This window comes from Loxodonta africana, chromosome 13 (assembly GCF_030014295.1).
Source record: "Loxodonta africana isolate mLoxAfr1 chromosome 13, mLoxAfr1.hap2, whole genome shotgun sequence".
NCBI classification, from domain to species: domain Eukaryota; kingdom Metazoa; phylum Chordata; class Mammalia; order Proboscidea; family Elephantidae; genus Loxodonta; species Loxodonta africana.
Genome location: NC_087354.1, coordinates 3,575,368 through 3,590,469, shown reverse-complemented (window position 1 = coordinate 3,590,469; position 15,102 = coordinate 3,575,368). Strand labels below are relative to the sequence as shown.

Genomic DNA, 15,102 nt, shown 5'->3' with positions numbered 1-15,102 from the left:
CACTTTGGGTTTCCCGCCCTCTGGGCTCCTGGCTGAGCGGCGGAGGGGAGCAGCGCGCGTCTGCCCGGCCCGGCCCGGCTGCTGCCCGACGCGTCGGACAGCGGGCGTGGGGGCGGCGCGCACAAGGGGGCTCTCGGCCCGGCCCGCCTGCGCGCTGCCCGGGCGGCGGGGGTGACGCGGGGGACGCGGGCCGGGCGGGGCCGGCGGCGCGCTGACCGCCGTCTCCGTGCGTCCCGCAGGCGGGGAGCCCGTGCCGCAGCGCTGGGCAGCTGGCGATGATCACCTAGGGGCGGGCGCGGCGACACGCGGCCATGGAGCGCGAGCCGGCAGCGGCCGAGGGGCCCCCCGAGAAGGCGCGGCGGCGGCGGCGGCGGCGGCGGTGCCGCGAGGGCCGGACGCGCGTGGTGCGTTCCAATCTGCTGCCGCCCAGCGCCGAGGAGCCTGCGGCGGGCGCGGCCAAGGGCTCCCGGCACCTGGCTGACAACCGGCTCAAGACCACCAAGTACACGCTCCTGTCCTTCCTACCCAAGAACCTGTTCGAGCAGTTCCACCGCCTGGCCAACGTGTACTTCGTCTTCATTGCGCTGCTCAACTTCGTGCCGGCGGTGAACGCCTTCCAGCCGGGCCTGGCGCTCGCGCCCGTCCTCTTCATCTTAGCAGTCACAGCTTTTAAAGACTTGTGGGAGGACTACAGCCGCCACCGCTCGGACCACGAGATCAACCACCTGGGATGCCTTGTCTACAGCAGGTGAGCTGGCGGGAGCCCCTGGAACTTGGGGCTGGGCACAGGTGAGAGGCCCTGAGGGGCTGGGATGGCCTCGAGAGCGGCTTCACTCCTTCCAGGGCGCGCGGGGCTCCCAGGACCTTGCGGCCCCTGACCTCCCCTGACCGGATTGTCACTCCAACCCTGTGTCTGAACCAGAACAAGGGGCGCCCCATAGCTGAGCATCCTCACCCCCAACAGCTTTGCCTTAGAAGTAAAAAGGAGGGAAATGCTCCCCCGAGCACAGTCGCCTAAAGTTCCTGCCATGGCCCTTGGCCAAGTCCCATGGACCAGGATGTGTAACAACCAACAGGGGAACATAAAACTCAGCCCGAGATAGCAGCTCAGCCCCTTCTGGAGACTGCAGAGTTAACTGCCACCACGCTCGGATCAGAGACGGCCTAGATGATAACAGCAGCTCCATCCACTGAGCTAGAAGTGAACAGGCCACAGAGCTGAGCACTGGTCCATGTTTTCCCATTTAATTTCCTTAAAATGAACCTCAGCTTCCAGATGGAGAGATTGAGGCTTGAGGGATTTGCAGACTCTGCCCACAGTTAGTACCTGGGTGTGTAGTTCTGGTGCCCCCCCCCCCGCCCTTCCTGGGAGTGTTGGGGCCTCAGGCTGGGCCTGCTGGGGATGCCTGCTGCCACTGCCCCCTTTATGCCCTTACCCCAAGAGAGGCACTGTCTGCAGATGGGTCTTGGAGCTTTCTTGGACCCTGTCAAGGCCTTACCAATGGGGAGGCAGATGGTTTTAGACTCCATCTAAAGCTCAGCCCATCTTGCCCCTCTGTTGCACTTTCCTGGACTCCAGGTGCAGCAGCTGAGATGGGCCTCCACTTTGGAGGACATCAGCCGAGTCCTGCCTTGGTTCCCATGAGTGGCCTGTAAAAAGCCTCTTGTATTCTCAGTGACAGATGGTTCCCCTAAAAGGTGAGGGCCATGGGTGCCCCTGACTCCTAGGATAGCTCAGATGAAGACCATGAGTGTGTGCACTGGTGCTTGATTCCATCTTTGCATGAGTAAACACAGGTTCAGAGCGGGTAAGTAATTTGGCCATGGTAGTGGGACTGGGATTCCAAAGCATGTTCACTATTTCTGTGCTTGTGCTTCTCACACTTATGTAAGAATCACTTGAGGACCTTGTTAAAAATAAATTTCTCAGGCCCTAAGCCCGAAGCTTCTGACCCAGCAAGTCTGGGGTTGGGCTCAGGAATCCTGTGTTTGATTAGCATGGAGGTGATTCTTATGTACAGGCCACACTTTGAGTGACACTGCCCTGCTTCCTTTCAGAGGTGCCCCGTTGGCCTTTCAGCAAGCAGGATGCTGGGGAAAAGCTGTGGATGCTGCTCACCTGAGTTGCAGAAGAGGGCAGGGGGTTCCCCTTACAGACACCCTCCGTGTTCCAGGAGTAAGGGCTCCTGCAGCCATACCTCTGTCCTCTGCGCTGCAGAAGTCCAGTGGGGCTCAAGGGTATTAGTCTTTGAACATATTCCTTTAGCTCTAGTGGCTTCATTTTTAGAAGTATTCGGTGTTCGAGAAATAGTTTACCTTCAGTTGGCAAAGTGTTTTCAACCTGCTGTGTCATTTGATGTTATAACAACCATGTGATAGAGGGATTATTATTACCCCCATCTTCTGGATGGGAGAACAGGTTGGGACCCAGATCAGTCCTCTTGACTCTGGAGCCTAGGACCTTGTAAGGCATCATGGGGTTCTGGAACTTTCACCTTCCCTGTGGACCACACAGGAGCCTGTCCAGCTCCCCTCTCCTCTGCCCCAGTATGGATTTCTAAATGCTCAGCACAGCCCTTGGGGGGTTTTTGGGGATGAGGGTACTTTCAGGAGTTCTGCAAGTCAAATTCCTTGAATGTTTTACTTGGGAGAGAACAGCCTTCTGCCTGGAGGGTTTGTAGGTAGTCATTGCTGGGGGGTAATTTCATGTACACAGCGAAGTGGGAACTTCCTTGAAGCTGCTTAGCTCATGTTCAGGCCCTTTTCTTACGTACCTACCGCAGACACTGTCAGCACACTTGACTCACCAGCCATCTGTAGGACAGCCGTCCCAGTGCCCCTCTTCTACTCAAAGGTCCTCAGAAAGCCAGGTCAAGTTCCTCCAGTTCCAGAAAGTTTGAGATGGGGGTTTCCTGGACTGGGCTGTGACAGTGTGGATGACCGAGCCCTCCCATGTCCTCAAAAGCGGTGAGCAGCTTGGGCGCTGATGGCCTTTTAGGCTGCATGGAGCTCAATTGCTGTACTTACCTACCCCTGTCCACCCACTTGCATGGATATCCTGAGCCACTCCTCACTGAGCCAGGCCCAAGAGATGGATGGAGGAGGAACCCGGGACCCCTTGAGATGACTGTGGGGACCCATTGCTCGGTGGGGCAAATCCTTCTGTGGAAAGCCAGGCACTGAGTGGACTCCTCATGCAGGGATGCACCAGCGTTAGGAGAGGCCTCCTGGAGTGGGGCAGAGGCCCAGGGCTGTGAAGAGGGACCAAGGAGGATGTGGTCAGGCAAGGACAGGGAGGGTAGGGGCTGCGAAAGAGGGAGCCCAGGACAGGGGGAGGCATGTGACCTCAAGGGCGTGACCAGGGCACAGTGTGGTGCTTGGAGACAAGGTGCTATAGGAGGCCCAGGATCTCCTGTCTCCTGTTCAGCCTCGGAGAGCTCACACTGGGCAAGCCTCTCAGCCAAAGAATGCAAAGCTTGCTGGGTGCCTTTGGTTACTACAGGAAGCATCAGAAGCACAGGGGAGTATGTCTGGGGCTGTTGAGTGCCATGGAGGCCAGCCTCTGCCAAGCACAGTTGCCCAGTTGACATGCAAATATGTTAATTTGTGCACATTTACACATGATGTGTAAGAGTGAGGTGTAGGTGTGCGGAGAGAGATTTCTCCCTGACATGCAGCCTGCAGAGTGCCAGTTATTGGTACTGGTATTCCTATGGCATTTCTTAATAAAAGGGTCCTTGGGCCCTCTATGAGAATCACCTGTCATGCATGTCAGAAAGTGCAGCTTCCTGGGCCTCCAGACAAAGGATCCAGAGTCTCTGGATATGGACACGGGGGTTGGGGCTAGGGGCCTATATCACCGATGAGCCCAGAGATTCTTTCGGTAGGCCTCTGTTTCCGTGTCCAAACCCGTTTTATCCTCCTGTGGAGTTCAGACTGCGTTTAGGAAAATCCTTCCAAAACATTCTCAATGTGAAAGAGCAAGAGAGGGAGGTGATCCTGGGGATCAGGGCAGCCTGGGGCCCTGCCTGTGGCTACTGCCCAGTGGACAGAGCCTAGGCCTAAGATTCATGTGGTGGTGCTCGGTTGGGACAGGTATAGAATGTAGGGTGCAGGGTGGGTAGCCCGCTGGCCTACCTCCTCAGCGCCAGCAAAACCAGGTGCTGAGACTCCACCTCCCTCTGGGCCATGGTCAAAGGCACAGATACTCGAGCCTGGTCCCACCATGCGCAGTGGTGAGCAGAGGAAGGAACCAAGAGTGCATTTATTTTAAAACATGACCATCCAACCCTGAAAAAATGTGGGCAAGTGGATAACATTGTACCAGGAACAAACTGTGGCACTGTATTCTGCATGGCCTGAGGAGGGAGACTTCGGCTTGGGTTTGCGTCCTGCCATTTGTGGCCATGGGACCCTGGACAAGTCACATTCCTTGCTTGCCCTCCTTCATTACCTAATTTGTAAAATGGTGGTGCTGGGCCCCAGTTCCACACAACCTTTCAGGTTCTGACCCCAGGGACTTGGGAAGGTGTCGTAGTTCTTATCCCCAGAGAGATAGGCCTTGGCCTTCATCTCTCTGCTCAAAACCATGGCCTGGGTGATGGTAGATATTCTTCTCTTTTTTCCCTTTTTCTTCCACACACCTTATGATAGCTCAGTATGTTCTTATTGACAGCTTCAGTGTTTGTCTCCAGGATGATGTAAATAGAAGCATTTCTGTATGAAATGACCTGAGGTGACTTCTCTCCTGAATCTTTTGAACTCCGTATTTGGATTTGAGTGTGTCTTGGTACCTTTCCATCATTTTTTGGGAAAACAGGTAGTCAGGGAGTAATGCTTATTTTGGAATTACTCTACCTTTTATCTCTTCCCTTTCCTTTGATTCCCATGCCATTTTCCCAGCTAGCAGTGTTGTCTACCTAATCTGGTTACCCTGTGCTTCACGACTTGTTGTTTCAGAAGAACTTTGGAAATGACAGTGTGGGATCTTCCAGAACAAAGGTCTCCTGTTTCTTTTCTTACCAGGGATCTGCATTTAGTTTACCTTGTCCCTCTTCTTCCTCCTCTGCCTTGTCTCTTTCCCTTCCTTTCTTGGTGGGCCACACCTCTTCCTCTTTCTTGTCCTTGGTCCTTGCTAGGCATGTTCCTTCCCCAGCTAGTTCAGCAAAGATACCAGAGACAGAAACACCTTTCCCCCTGGGAAACACTGTATCCTTTTCTTATTTGGGGTAAAAGATTTGCAAAAACAGAGACATCAAGACAAGGCCAGGAGACACTAAGGCACAAAGATAATGCAAGTTCTCTTTAAGCTGGTTTTGTGTCACTGCAGGTATACGAGGCCATGGGAACCTTCAGGAATCATAATTCAACTTTGCCATTCATATATTTTTTTAAGAATAGTTTTTCTTTTGATACCTGTTACGTGTCATATATCACTGGGATCCTGGGGTCTAGTCGTAGTAGAAAAAGAGCCCCTCCTTTTTCTTAAACTCTTGGTTGCTGTCAGAGACAGTTTTGCTCACAGGGCAGCAATAGTGGTGATTCTTTTCTTGTTAATATAGGCCAGATGTTTTATATGTACTACTCTACCTTATCCTCACAAAACAACCCTATTAGTTTTCATATCCCATATCACAGATGCAGAAACTGAAACCATACACAAAATAACTTGCTTATGGTCACCCTGTTAGTAGGTGGTAGCACCACAATTTGAGCCCAGATCCACCAGCTCTTAGCCCATATTTGTAGTGATTCCCCCACTTGCCAGCCTCCTCAAAGCAAACGATTTTTATTATAAAAATTTCAAACATATAATGAAGTAGACATGTAATGAACCTCTGTGTACCTATCATCCAGTTACTCATGACCAACATTGTTTTATCTCTGTGCTCAGCTCCTCTCCCTCCCATGTTGTTTGAAGCAAATCCCAAACTTGACATTTATTTCTAAATATTTCAGTATTTATCTTTTAAAAAATGAGATTTTAAAACTGAATTACCATTACCATTGAGTCAATTACCATTATCATACCTAAAAAAATGAACATTTTTTCACCTAACTTTTTTTTATCATTAAAAAAAAAACCCAGTGCCATCGAGTCGATTCCGACTCATAGCGACCCTATAGGACAGAGTACAACTGCCCCATAGAGTTTCCAAGGACTGTCTGGTGGATTCAAACTGCTAAATTCACTGAAGTATTAATAGATATTAATACTATTAAATACCTGGTTTGTGTTCTTATTTTCAGCTGTCTCATAAAAATCCTATTTTTTTTCCCAGTTTGCATGTTTGAATCAGGATCCAAATAAGGTCTACCCATTGTTATTGGCTGATGATGTCTTTTAAGTAGTCTGTTGATTTCCCTGTCTAACCTACTTTCTCTTTTTTTATTTTTTTCCTTGTAATTTATTTTAAAGAAACTGGGTTACTTGTCCTGTAGAATTGATCCTTCCACTGTCTGAATATTGCTCGTAGCTTCTCTGTGTACCATCCGATGTGTTCTGGAACTTCCGTCATGTGTACTTTGGTACACTTGATGGTGTCTCACAGATCTCTGAGGCTCTGTTCAGATTGTTTTATGCTTTTTCTCTCTGCCTCTCACACTAGATAATCTTAATTGATCCATCTTCAAGTGGGTTGATTATTTATTCTGCCAGTTCATATCTGTTCAAAATTGTCATTATGATTATTGTACTTTTCAATTCTAGAATTTCTATTTGGCTTTTTTTTTTTTTTATAATTTCTATTTTTTATTGGTATTCTTATTTGGTAGGACATGGTTATTATGCTTTACTTTATTTCTTTAGACGTGGTTTCTTTTAGGTGTTGAACATATTTATAATAACTGATTTAACGTCTTTGTCTAGTAAATTCAACATCTGGCCCTCTCAGGGACAGTTTTTATTGCCTGCTTCTTTATCTGTATGGGGTGGATACTTTCCTGTTTCTTTGTATGTCTCATAATTTTAACATTTTAGGTGATATAATATGGCAACTCCGTAAGTTAGGTTCCCCTCCCTTCCCAGGGTTTGTTTTTTTAATTGTGTTGATGTTTACTGATTAGTGACTTTCCTGGACTAATTCTGTGAAAGCTGTATTCCCTGTGGTATGTGGCCACCAAAGTCTCTGGTTAGTTAGCTTAGTGATTAGCTAATTTGTCAGAGATTTCCTTGAATACCTTGAACCAGCATTTCTTCCACCCTCTGCTGAAGCTCTGTGTGTGTGTATGTTGGGGGATTCTTTTATTTTCCTGCAGATTACAGCCTTTATTAGTACCTCAGGGTCTTTCCTGGGTGAGCACACAGCCCTGAACATGTGCTTAGCCCTCTAAATCACCAAGAACATGTCAGACTTTTCAAAGCCCCCTATGGACATCTTGCTTCCCACATCTTCCTTTTAAGTTTTTTACCGGGTTCTTCTCTGCCCCAAGTGCCTTAGGCAGTTGTACTGGTAAACAGTTGGTGCTGATTGTTTTCAATACATGCCCTGGAGATAGGACTTCTTCCTTAGAGTGAGCTCTGAGTAGGTCCCACAATGCTCTGGGGATGGAGCTTTTTGAGGAACTCCAAACTCCACCTACCCCTTCTGGTGGACAATCACACAGTACTGGAAATTATGAACTAGCCAAGTCGACACACATTTTTGGGGGGGACACAATTAGATAACGAAGACAGTTGTTGACAGGTGCTGTTGAGTCAGTTCTGACTCATAGTGACCCCATGTACAACAGAACGAAACACTGCCTCGTCCTGCACCATCCTCACAATCATTGCTATGTTTGAGCCCATTATTGCAGCCACTGTGTCAGCCCATCTCTTTGAGAGGTATCTTAGTTATCTAGCGCTGCTATAATAGAAATACCACAAGTGGATGGCATTGAGAGATAGATTTATTCTCTCGTAGTCCAGGAGGCTAGAAGTCTGAATTCAGGGTGCCAGCTCCAGGAGAAGACTTTCTCTCTCTGTCAGCTCAGGGGGAGGGTCCTCATCATCAGTCTTCCCCTGGTCTAGGAGCTTCTCAGTGCAGGGACCCAGGGTCCAAAGGACATGCTCCCTTCCTGGCTCTTCATTCTTGATAGTAGGAGGTCCCTCTCCTCCCTGCTGAATTCTCTCTTTCATATCTCAAAAGAAATTTACTCAACATACAACCTAATGCCTCAGTAACATGACTGCCTCTATCCACCCTCATTAACGTACTACTAAACCCAGGATAGAGGCTAGGATTTACAACACATAGGATAATCACATCAAATCACAAAATGGTGGACAACCAAACAATAGAGGGAATCATAGCCTACTGAAGTTGACATACATTTTGGGGGGACACAATTCAATCCATAACAAGGGTCATCCTCTTTTTCGCTGATCCTCTACTTTACCAAGCATGATATCCTTTCCGAGGGACTAGTCTTTCCATTCTCATGATTAGATTGAGGTTTTTTGTTTGTTTGTTTGTTTTTTTGGAGGGTTTTTGGCAGGAAGACCACAGAAGCGATATGTCCTTCTCAGACCATAATATTACATAGTGTTTGCATGTTTTATAACTGATATTAACCATAGCTGCTTGGTTAGGATGGTGTCTGGTGGGTTTCTCCACTGTAACATTACTACTTTTCTCTTTGAATTTAATGAATATCTTGGGGGAGATCCTTTGAAACAAGTGTCCTGTTTCTTCTCAAACTTTTGCCCAGTAATTTAACATCCCTTGTTGGATCTTGTTTTGGTAGTGATTGCTCTGATGTTCGAATGGGAATTTTCTATTTCCCTTTCTTCTGTATTTGTGTAAGGAAAAGTCACCCTTCTTCTTCATTTATTTACCTGTATAAGCATGGGCTAATGGATATTTATTGTATTCTGTGGGTAATAATAATTCAATACTATGGTAATTGTTTTGTTGTTCACGTCATTCTGGCATTGGCCATTGGGATCTTTCAGGCTGGCCCCTGTGTCTAGGACAAGCCCCCATCCTTTCTTCAGCTCTTTCCCATTTTCTAGCTCTGCATGATGCTCTAGGCTTATTTTGTTTTTTTCCTGCCACAGCTCAGGAATCAACCACTTTTCCTGGGAGCCAGTTAGCTGTTTTTTAAAGAATATTATTATGAGTTTCTTTAAAATATTAAATGTAAAATTATGAATTTATGCATTAAAATATAATTGGTTGGCTTTAGTTCCTTGTAGTTATTACTGCAATTGATGTTCTTAGCTCATAGTTGACAATCAAGTTGGCTCCTGAGTCCTTTTGACATGTCTGCGGATCATTTCCTCTAGTCTATGTCCCAGGTTCATCTTAATCATTCCTGCCTTACACTGGAACCAAAAGAATGTTCATTATTTTTAATATAATTCTTTTGTAGTTTTCAGCAGCTTCTGAATGTACCTTTGCCAGGTTCTCCATACAGTGACTTAGCTTGGTCTGCATCTGCTGATCATTTATTATGGTCATTCATCATCAGCTTTGCAGATTCCATCTTTCCTGGAAGGGGCAGGTGGTCCCAACTGAGCACCAGTACTGCCTTCAGGTGTGCCTGCCAATGTTAGTCACCACAGTCACTGCCAGTGTTTCTGTCCCCTTGATGTTCATGGGCTAGGCTCCAGAATGGGCTGTGATGTCCTTGCCTGCTCTAGACAGTCCCACCCATTAAAGAACTGCCCTGTCTGAAGAGCTATCAGGCTCATATTGGAAAACACTTTTAGAAGAACATTCTAAAGACAAAGGTCATCCACATTTCTGGATCCTTGACTTGGGAAAATTGAGACTTGACTGTGTGATGGTTAGGCTCCTGCCTTTCTTGTTGAATTCCTGGAACAGGAGAGCCCCATGTACTTATTTGTACAAGACGTGCCTTACTATATATAGCACATTGAAAGAACTGACTCGAAAAGTGAGGAGGCTATTTTGATTTCTACTTTTTTAGAATCTTCTTGGCTTGGCTGTATTTGCTTGCTTTGCATTTTTCGAGAGTGCAGTTAATGTGCATTGTCCTCCAGGGCCCTCTGGCTATTTTTCCACTGTGGATGCTGTGTTTTAAATACTTTGCTCCACCAAGCTGTGTTCATTAGGTAATAACACATTATTTTTTCCACTTTTAATTAATCAAGGACATTTCAAACCTTGTCAATGAGGTGGAATGCTTGTCAGCAATGAGATGATTGGCAGGGCACTGTTCTCTCTCAGTTTCCCCTCAAAATGCCAGGGAAGAGGGCACCTCTGGGCTGGCTGATTGAGTAAAATAAGGCAAAGCTCAGAGGGGAGCATGCAGGGCTAGCATGCACTTGTGAGAAAGGTTACCTGCAACTCAGTATTGGTACTCTATTATGATGATGGGAACCCTGGTGGTGTAGTGATTAAGAGCTGTGGCTGCTAGCCAAAAGGTCGGCAGTTCAAATCCACTACGCTCTCCTTGGAAACGCTGTGGGGCCATTCTGCTCTGTCCTATAGGGTCGGTATGAGTAATATTTGACTCAAGGGTAGCTGTTGTTATTAACATCTTTTATCAAAGTGTTCTTTAACAATGTTACTACATTGACATAGATATAATTCCAGCCAAAACACAGGGGTTTAGGTGTTATGTAGCTTGTGTAGTTTTTATCTCAGGTAAAAGAACATTTTTTGAAAAACATTTTGAGATGTTGAAAGTAGGTTGTGAACCCCATTGTTAACTTTATGGGCCCCCTCCCTAGAAGTCCAGGGATACCCTAGATTGGATCTAGTACCTTCCTAAAGTGCATCTCACTGAAAAAGCCCTAGGGAGAAACGGTAAGATTGAGAGGAGTGCACATTATCAATCCAAAGGGATTTGGTAATTTTTTTTCTTTGTTTTAAAAACATAAAAAAGTGAGAGTTTAATTCATCAGCCTATTTAATGCTGTTTTTGAAATTCTCACTTTTCTTTATCAGCAATTGTAAAAATAAAAGCCTAAAGTAAATCTTTGGTTTTCAAAAGGAGAATAAACACAGACCTGCATTAGGGCACTCCCTCACAGAGATGTCAGTGAGAGACTTCTCACAGAGTGCTTTTTCAGAGAGCTGTGGTTTTAGAATCATAGGGAACATCAAAATCAGTTCTGGGATCTGCCTTATTTTTTTCTTCAGCATCACTTTTGACTCTTCAAAGAACTGTAAGACTTTCTAAAAAGACCTGACATGTGAACAGACACGGAGGGCAGGGTGGGCTGTGTCTGCCCTCACAGGGCCACCGTTCCAAAACTCTGCCAAGCCCTCTGGAATCCTACTCCCACCAGCCTCTCTGCCTACTTCTTTTTTTTTTTTTTCCCACTTCTGCCCCCCCAAAAGCCTAGCACATGACAAGTTAATGAAACAAAACTGAACCCAAACTGTCACCTGATATCTAAAGATGACCAAGATGAGGAAAGCAGGTGGGTTTTGTAGCTGGAACAGCGATTACTTCCAATTTGTCAGATTTTAAAAAACTTGGTTACCATTTTATTCTGCCCTCTAATTGTTCTTATGTACTTCTAATGATAGTTAAGAAAAAATGCAGTTCAGCACAGTTAAATTTTTGTTCAAGTTTGGTCTCCAGTTAAATATGCCCCTGCTGTGCTCATGATGTGTTCAGAATGTGCCAGCATGGATCTGAGGGTAGAAGTGGCAGGTGTTTAGGTGGCTTTGGCCCCTCTGTAACTGCACATGGCTCCTCTCCCCCAAGCCACGGGCATGAACCCCAGACCTGGCTCAAGCACTGGGAGAGTCACCAGTGGCTGGTAGGTGAGTGGCGTGAGGACCAGGACGAGGTTGGTGCAGGGGTTCCCGGGCCCTGGCTGTTAATTTCCCGGCAGTCCTAGTGTAAGCACTGGAGTGTGGGTGGGGAGACTGCTGCCCTGTGTCCTACCTGCCCTCTCCTGAGGGCCATGTCCCCCCTCTCGGCTCATCCCTGGGGCCCAGACAGAGGCCCCACCACACACAGATGTACCTTTCCTTTTGCGCTTGGCCAGATTAGAAGTCATTTCTGCTCCAACTGCAAAGTCCATCCACTTTCCTCATCTCAGTCATCTTCAGTGCACAGTGGCTTGGGGAATCTATTGCCTTGGCAAATTCAGAGAAAGTGGATGGAAAAAGACGATATAGGAAGAGAACAAGTTGTCAGGAGGTGGCTTCTCTGGGAGGCCCTCTTTCAGTTTCTCTCAGAACCAGCCACGTTGAAACATGAGTCACAGTGATTTTTCAGGTTGTCTCATGTACACAAATAAGGGCCACAGATGTTTGCCTCCCCTGAACAGTCTCAAAATAGACATGGCATTTATTTATTTTCTAGGAAAAAGAGTATTGTTATCAGATAACATGATATTTCATTATAGACATCTTGTTCCTCACAACTGATTGGTAAAAACCCAGGCAGTAGCATTTCAGATTGTGGTTGTTATTATTGTCATTATTTCATGTCCCTTCATTCTTAATTCATGCCTCTATACCAGGCTTTAGTTGAACCAAATGTGTGGGATGTTCTCTTCCTGGTACTTAGCTGGCATGGTGACCAGTATTGTAACATTTTCCATTTACAGTTTCGTTTTGTTTTTGGAAAGAATACCATTGCTTTAAAGTACAATGGAAAGTTTGATTCATTAAATCAAAATGTAGTTGCTGCATTGCAGGCTCTGACATTGTGGCAGGCATGCTGTATGCTGCGACCCTGTGCTGTGTGTGATGTGGAGCTGTGATCATGTGCAAGTGACCCAGTCCATGGACTGGGACACCTCTAAGTGTTGTGCACACAGTCACGGCCTTCTCTGTTCACCTGGATGTTCTGTTCTCGCTGCCTGCCTTTCTCCTTTCGTTTCCCTTCCTGGGAATGTATCTATGAAGGGTCTGGCTGCCTTTGTAGGATTTCCTCCATAAGATGCCCCTGGGGCTTGGGGAAGGGGTGAAGGAAGGGGAGAGGTGGGAGCCCTACAGTCCTTGCTCCTTTCAGTCCCTACTACTGTCTGCAGTAACAGCTTAAGTCAGCCTGTTTTGCTTCTCATCTCCAGGGCTCCTCCCTTGGGCCTCCTCACCTCCCTTATTTGACTCATATTCCCTCTATACTCTCTTCCTGCTTGTGCTAGCTCCTCGTACCCACCCACTCTCCTTATCACCACCAAAGCTGCCCTCCTCAGCTTATAAACATGTTAAGCCCTCATTTTTTGAATCTTGGAACTCCAGACTTTGTCCCCTCCTTGGGTGGCAGCCCTGGACCACCACACAGTGGGTCCCGAGAATTGATCTCCAGTGTTGTGCGTGTTCCTGTGGTCTGCACACCAGTCCTACTCTCCAAGGCCTCCTCTTCCTACCCTCCCGTCCTTCCCCCTAGATGTTAGTGCCCTTGTCCCTGCTCTGGCTTCACCCTTGGGCAGTGTGTGCCTGCCTGGTTCCCTGGAGCTATATCTGGGAGCAGCCAGTCTTTCCATTCCTCTGGTTCCTACAGCGGAACAGGGACGCAGCATCTCTGATGAATGAACGATGAATGAATGAACTACTCCTTTCACATCTGAGTCTTGGCACAGTGAATCCCAAAGATGTCTGCATCCTAATCCCCAAAAACTGTGAAGATGCCACCTTACATGGCCAAAGGGAACTGAGGTTTCTAATCAGCTCCCCTTGAGTTTGAGAAATTATCCTGCGTTACCAAGTGAGCACAATCTAATCACATGAATCTTTAGAAATGGAAGAAGAAGGAGTAAGAGAGGCACAGTGTAGGAGGGACTCAGCCCACTGTTGCTGGCTTTGTGAATGGAGGAAAGGGCCATGAGTAAAAAATGGAGGCAGCCTCCCAAAGCAGAGATGGCAAGGAAACTGATTCTGCCCTAGAGTCTTCTGAAGGAATCAGGCTTGCCTACACCTTGATTTTAGCCCAGTGAAACTCATTTTGGATTTCTGTCCTCCAGAACTGCAAGGTAACTCATTTGTGTTGTTTTAAGACATAAAGAAGGAGCAACAGTTAAGCTCTAACTGGAAGTTGGCTATTCCAACCCACCCAGCCAATCTGTAGGAGAAAGACCTGTCGTCTGCTCCCATAAAGATAGCCTAGAAAACCCTATAGGGCAATTCTCCTTTGTCACACGGGGTTGCTATGGGTTGAAATCGAGTTGACAGCACACAACAAGATACTAAGTATAATCATTTGTTGCAGCAGCATTAGGAAACTCATACATGCAGTGTTCACGGAAGGATCTAACAAATACTAGGTTCTCGAGCTATGGCTCAGCTTTTTCTGTGTTAAAATTGATTTAGGTTAATTTCGGTTGAAAACTGCTGTAGTCATTTGAATTGTTAACTGCTGTGTGCAGCAGAATGAAATGTTGTTCTGTGTCGTCCTCACGATGACTGGCATGTTTGAGTCCTTTGTAGTGGTTGTGTCAATCTATGCCCTTTGGCCCTCTACTTCACCAGACATGACGTCTTCCTCTAGTGGCTGATCCCTCCTGATAAAAGTCATTTGAATTAGCTGAGAATAAATGGAATAGCTCCAAGGAGCTAGTGAACTCAGGAAGACATGATGTGGTGGAGTTTGGTTGGTTTTTGTTTTTTCAGTGGAAGTATTTAATAATAAAACATTGTGGTATTTCGCTAGCATTGTATGGTTCCAGAACTATTACGAACTTTCATGGTGTGAGTTCTTATCCAGCACTGTGAGGTACTTGTAAGTTCTTTGAGGAAATGGCAGTGCAGAGAGGGAGATCTCAGCTCAGAGGGTGGAGCTGGGGAGCAGGACAGGTGGCCCTGGGGTTCTGGAGCCTCAGGTTATGAGACCATGGGCAACTGGCTCGCTGCCTGCTATGTGCTACCCAGTGCTAGAAGCCTGCCTTTGTTTGATCTTGGACATATGGTTTAAATGCTTCTAGCTTTTGAGAAAGTGTCTCAAGCCAGATGGTCATCCTGACCAATGCCAGGACCCAGAATTTACCAGGGATAAACTAGCAGAGGCCTTATGCATGTTTTTTCAAAAATTTAAATGGTATGGGCATGGTTTTTGGTGTTGCTGGTTTGTGTAGCACAGTGGTCTTCAGACTTTTTTTTTTTCTCTCATCCCACATCCCAGTCATTAAAAAGTATTTGTGCAGGCATCCCCAGTGTGTGTGTACTTACTTGTTTATAGATTATATGTATG

At 46.8% G+C, this 15,102-nt stretch overlaps 1 protein-coding gene across 3 annotated transcripts in view; it reads left to right on the top strand.

Annotated features, from left to right (window-relative positions):
* The first annotated feature begins 311 nt into the window (after positions 1–311).
* Positions 312–15,102, top strand: part of ATP10A (ATPase phospholipid transporting 10A (putative)) — a 232,974-nt gene continuing 218,183 nt past the window's right edge. For 2 of the 3 annotated variants that reach the window (XM_023539688.2, XM_003420644.3), the window contains exon 1: positions 312–748. In XM_023539688.2, coding sequence (XP_023395456.1) covers positions 312–748 — 437 coding nt within the window. The remainder of the gene's footprint in view (positions 749–15,102) is intronic. The other variant, XM_023539690.2, reaches the window with a different exon arrangement.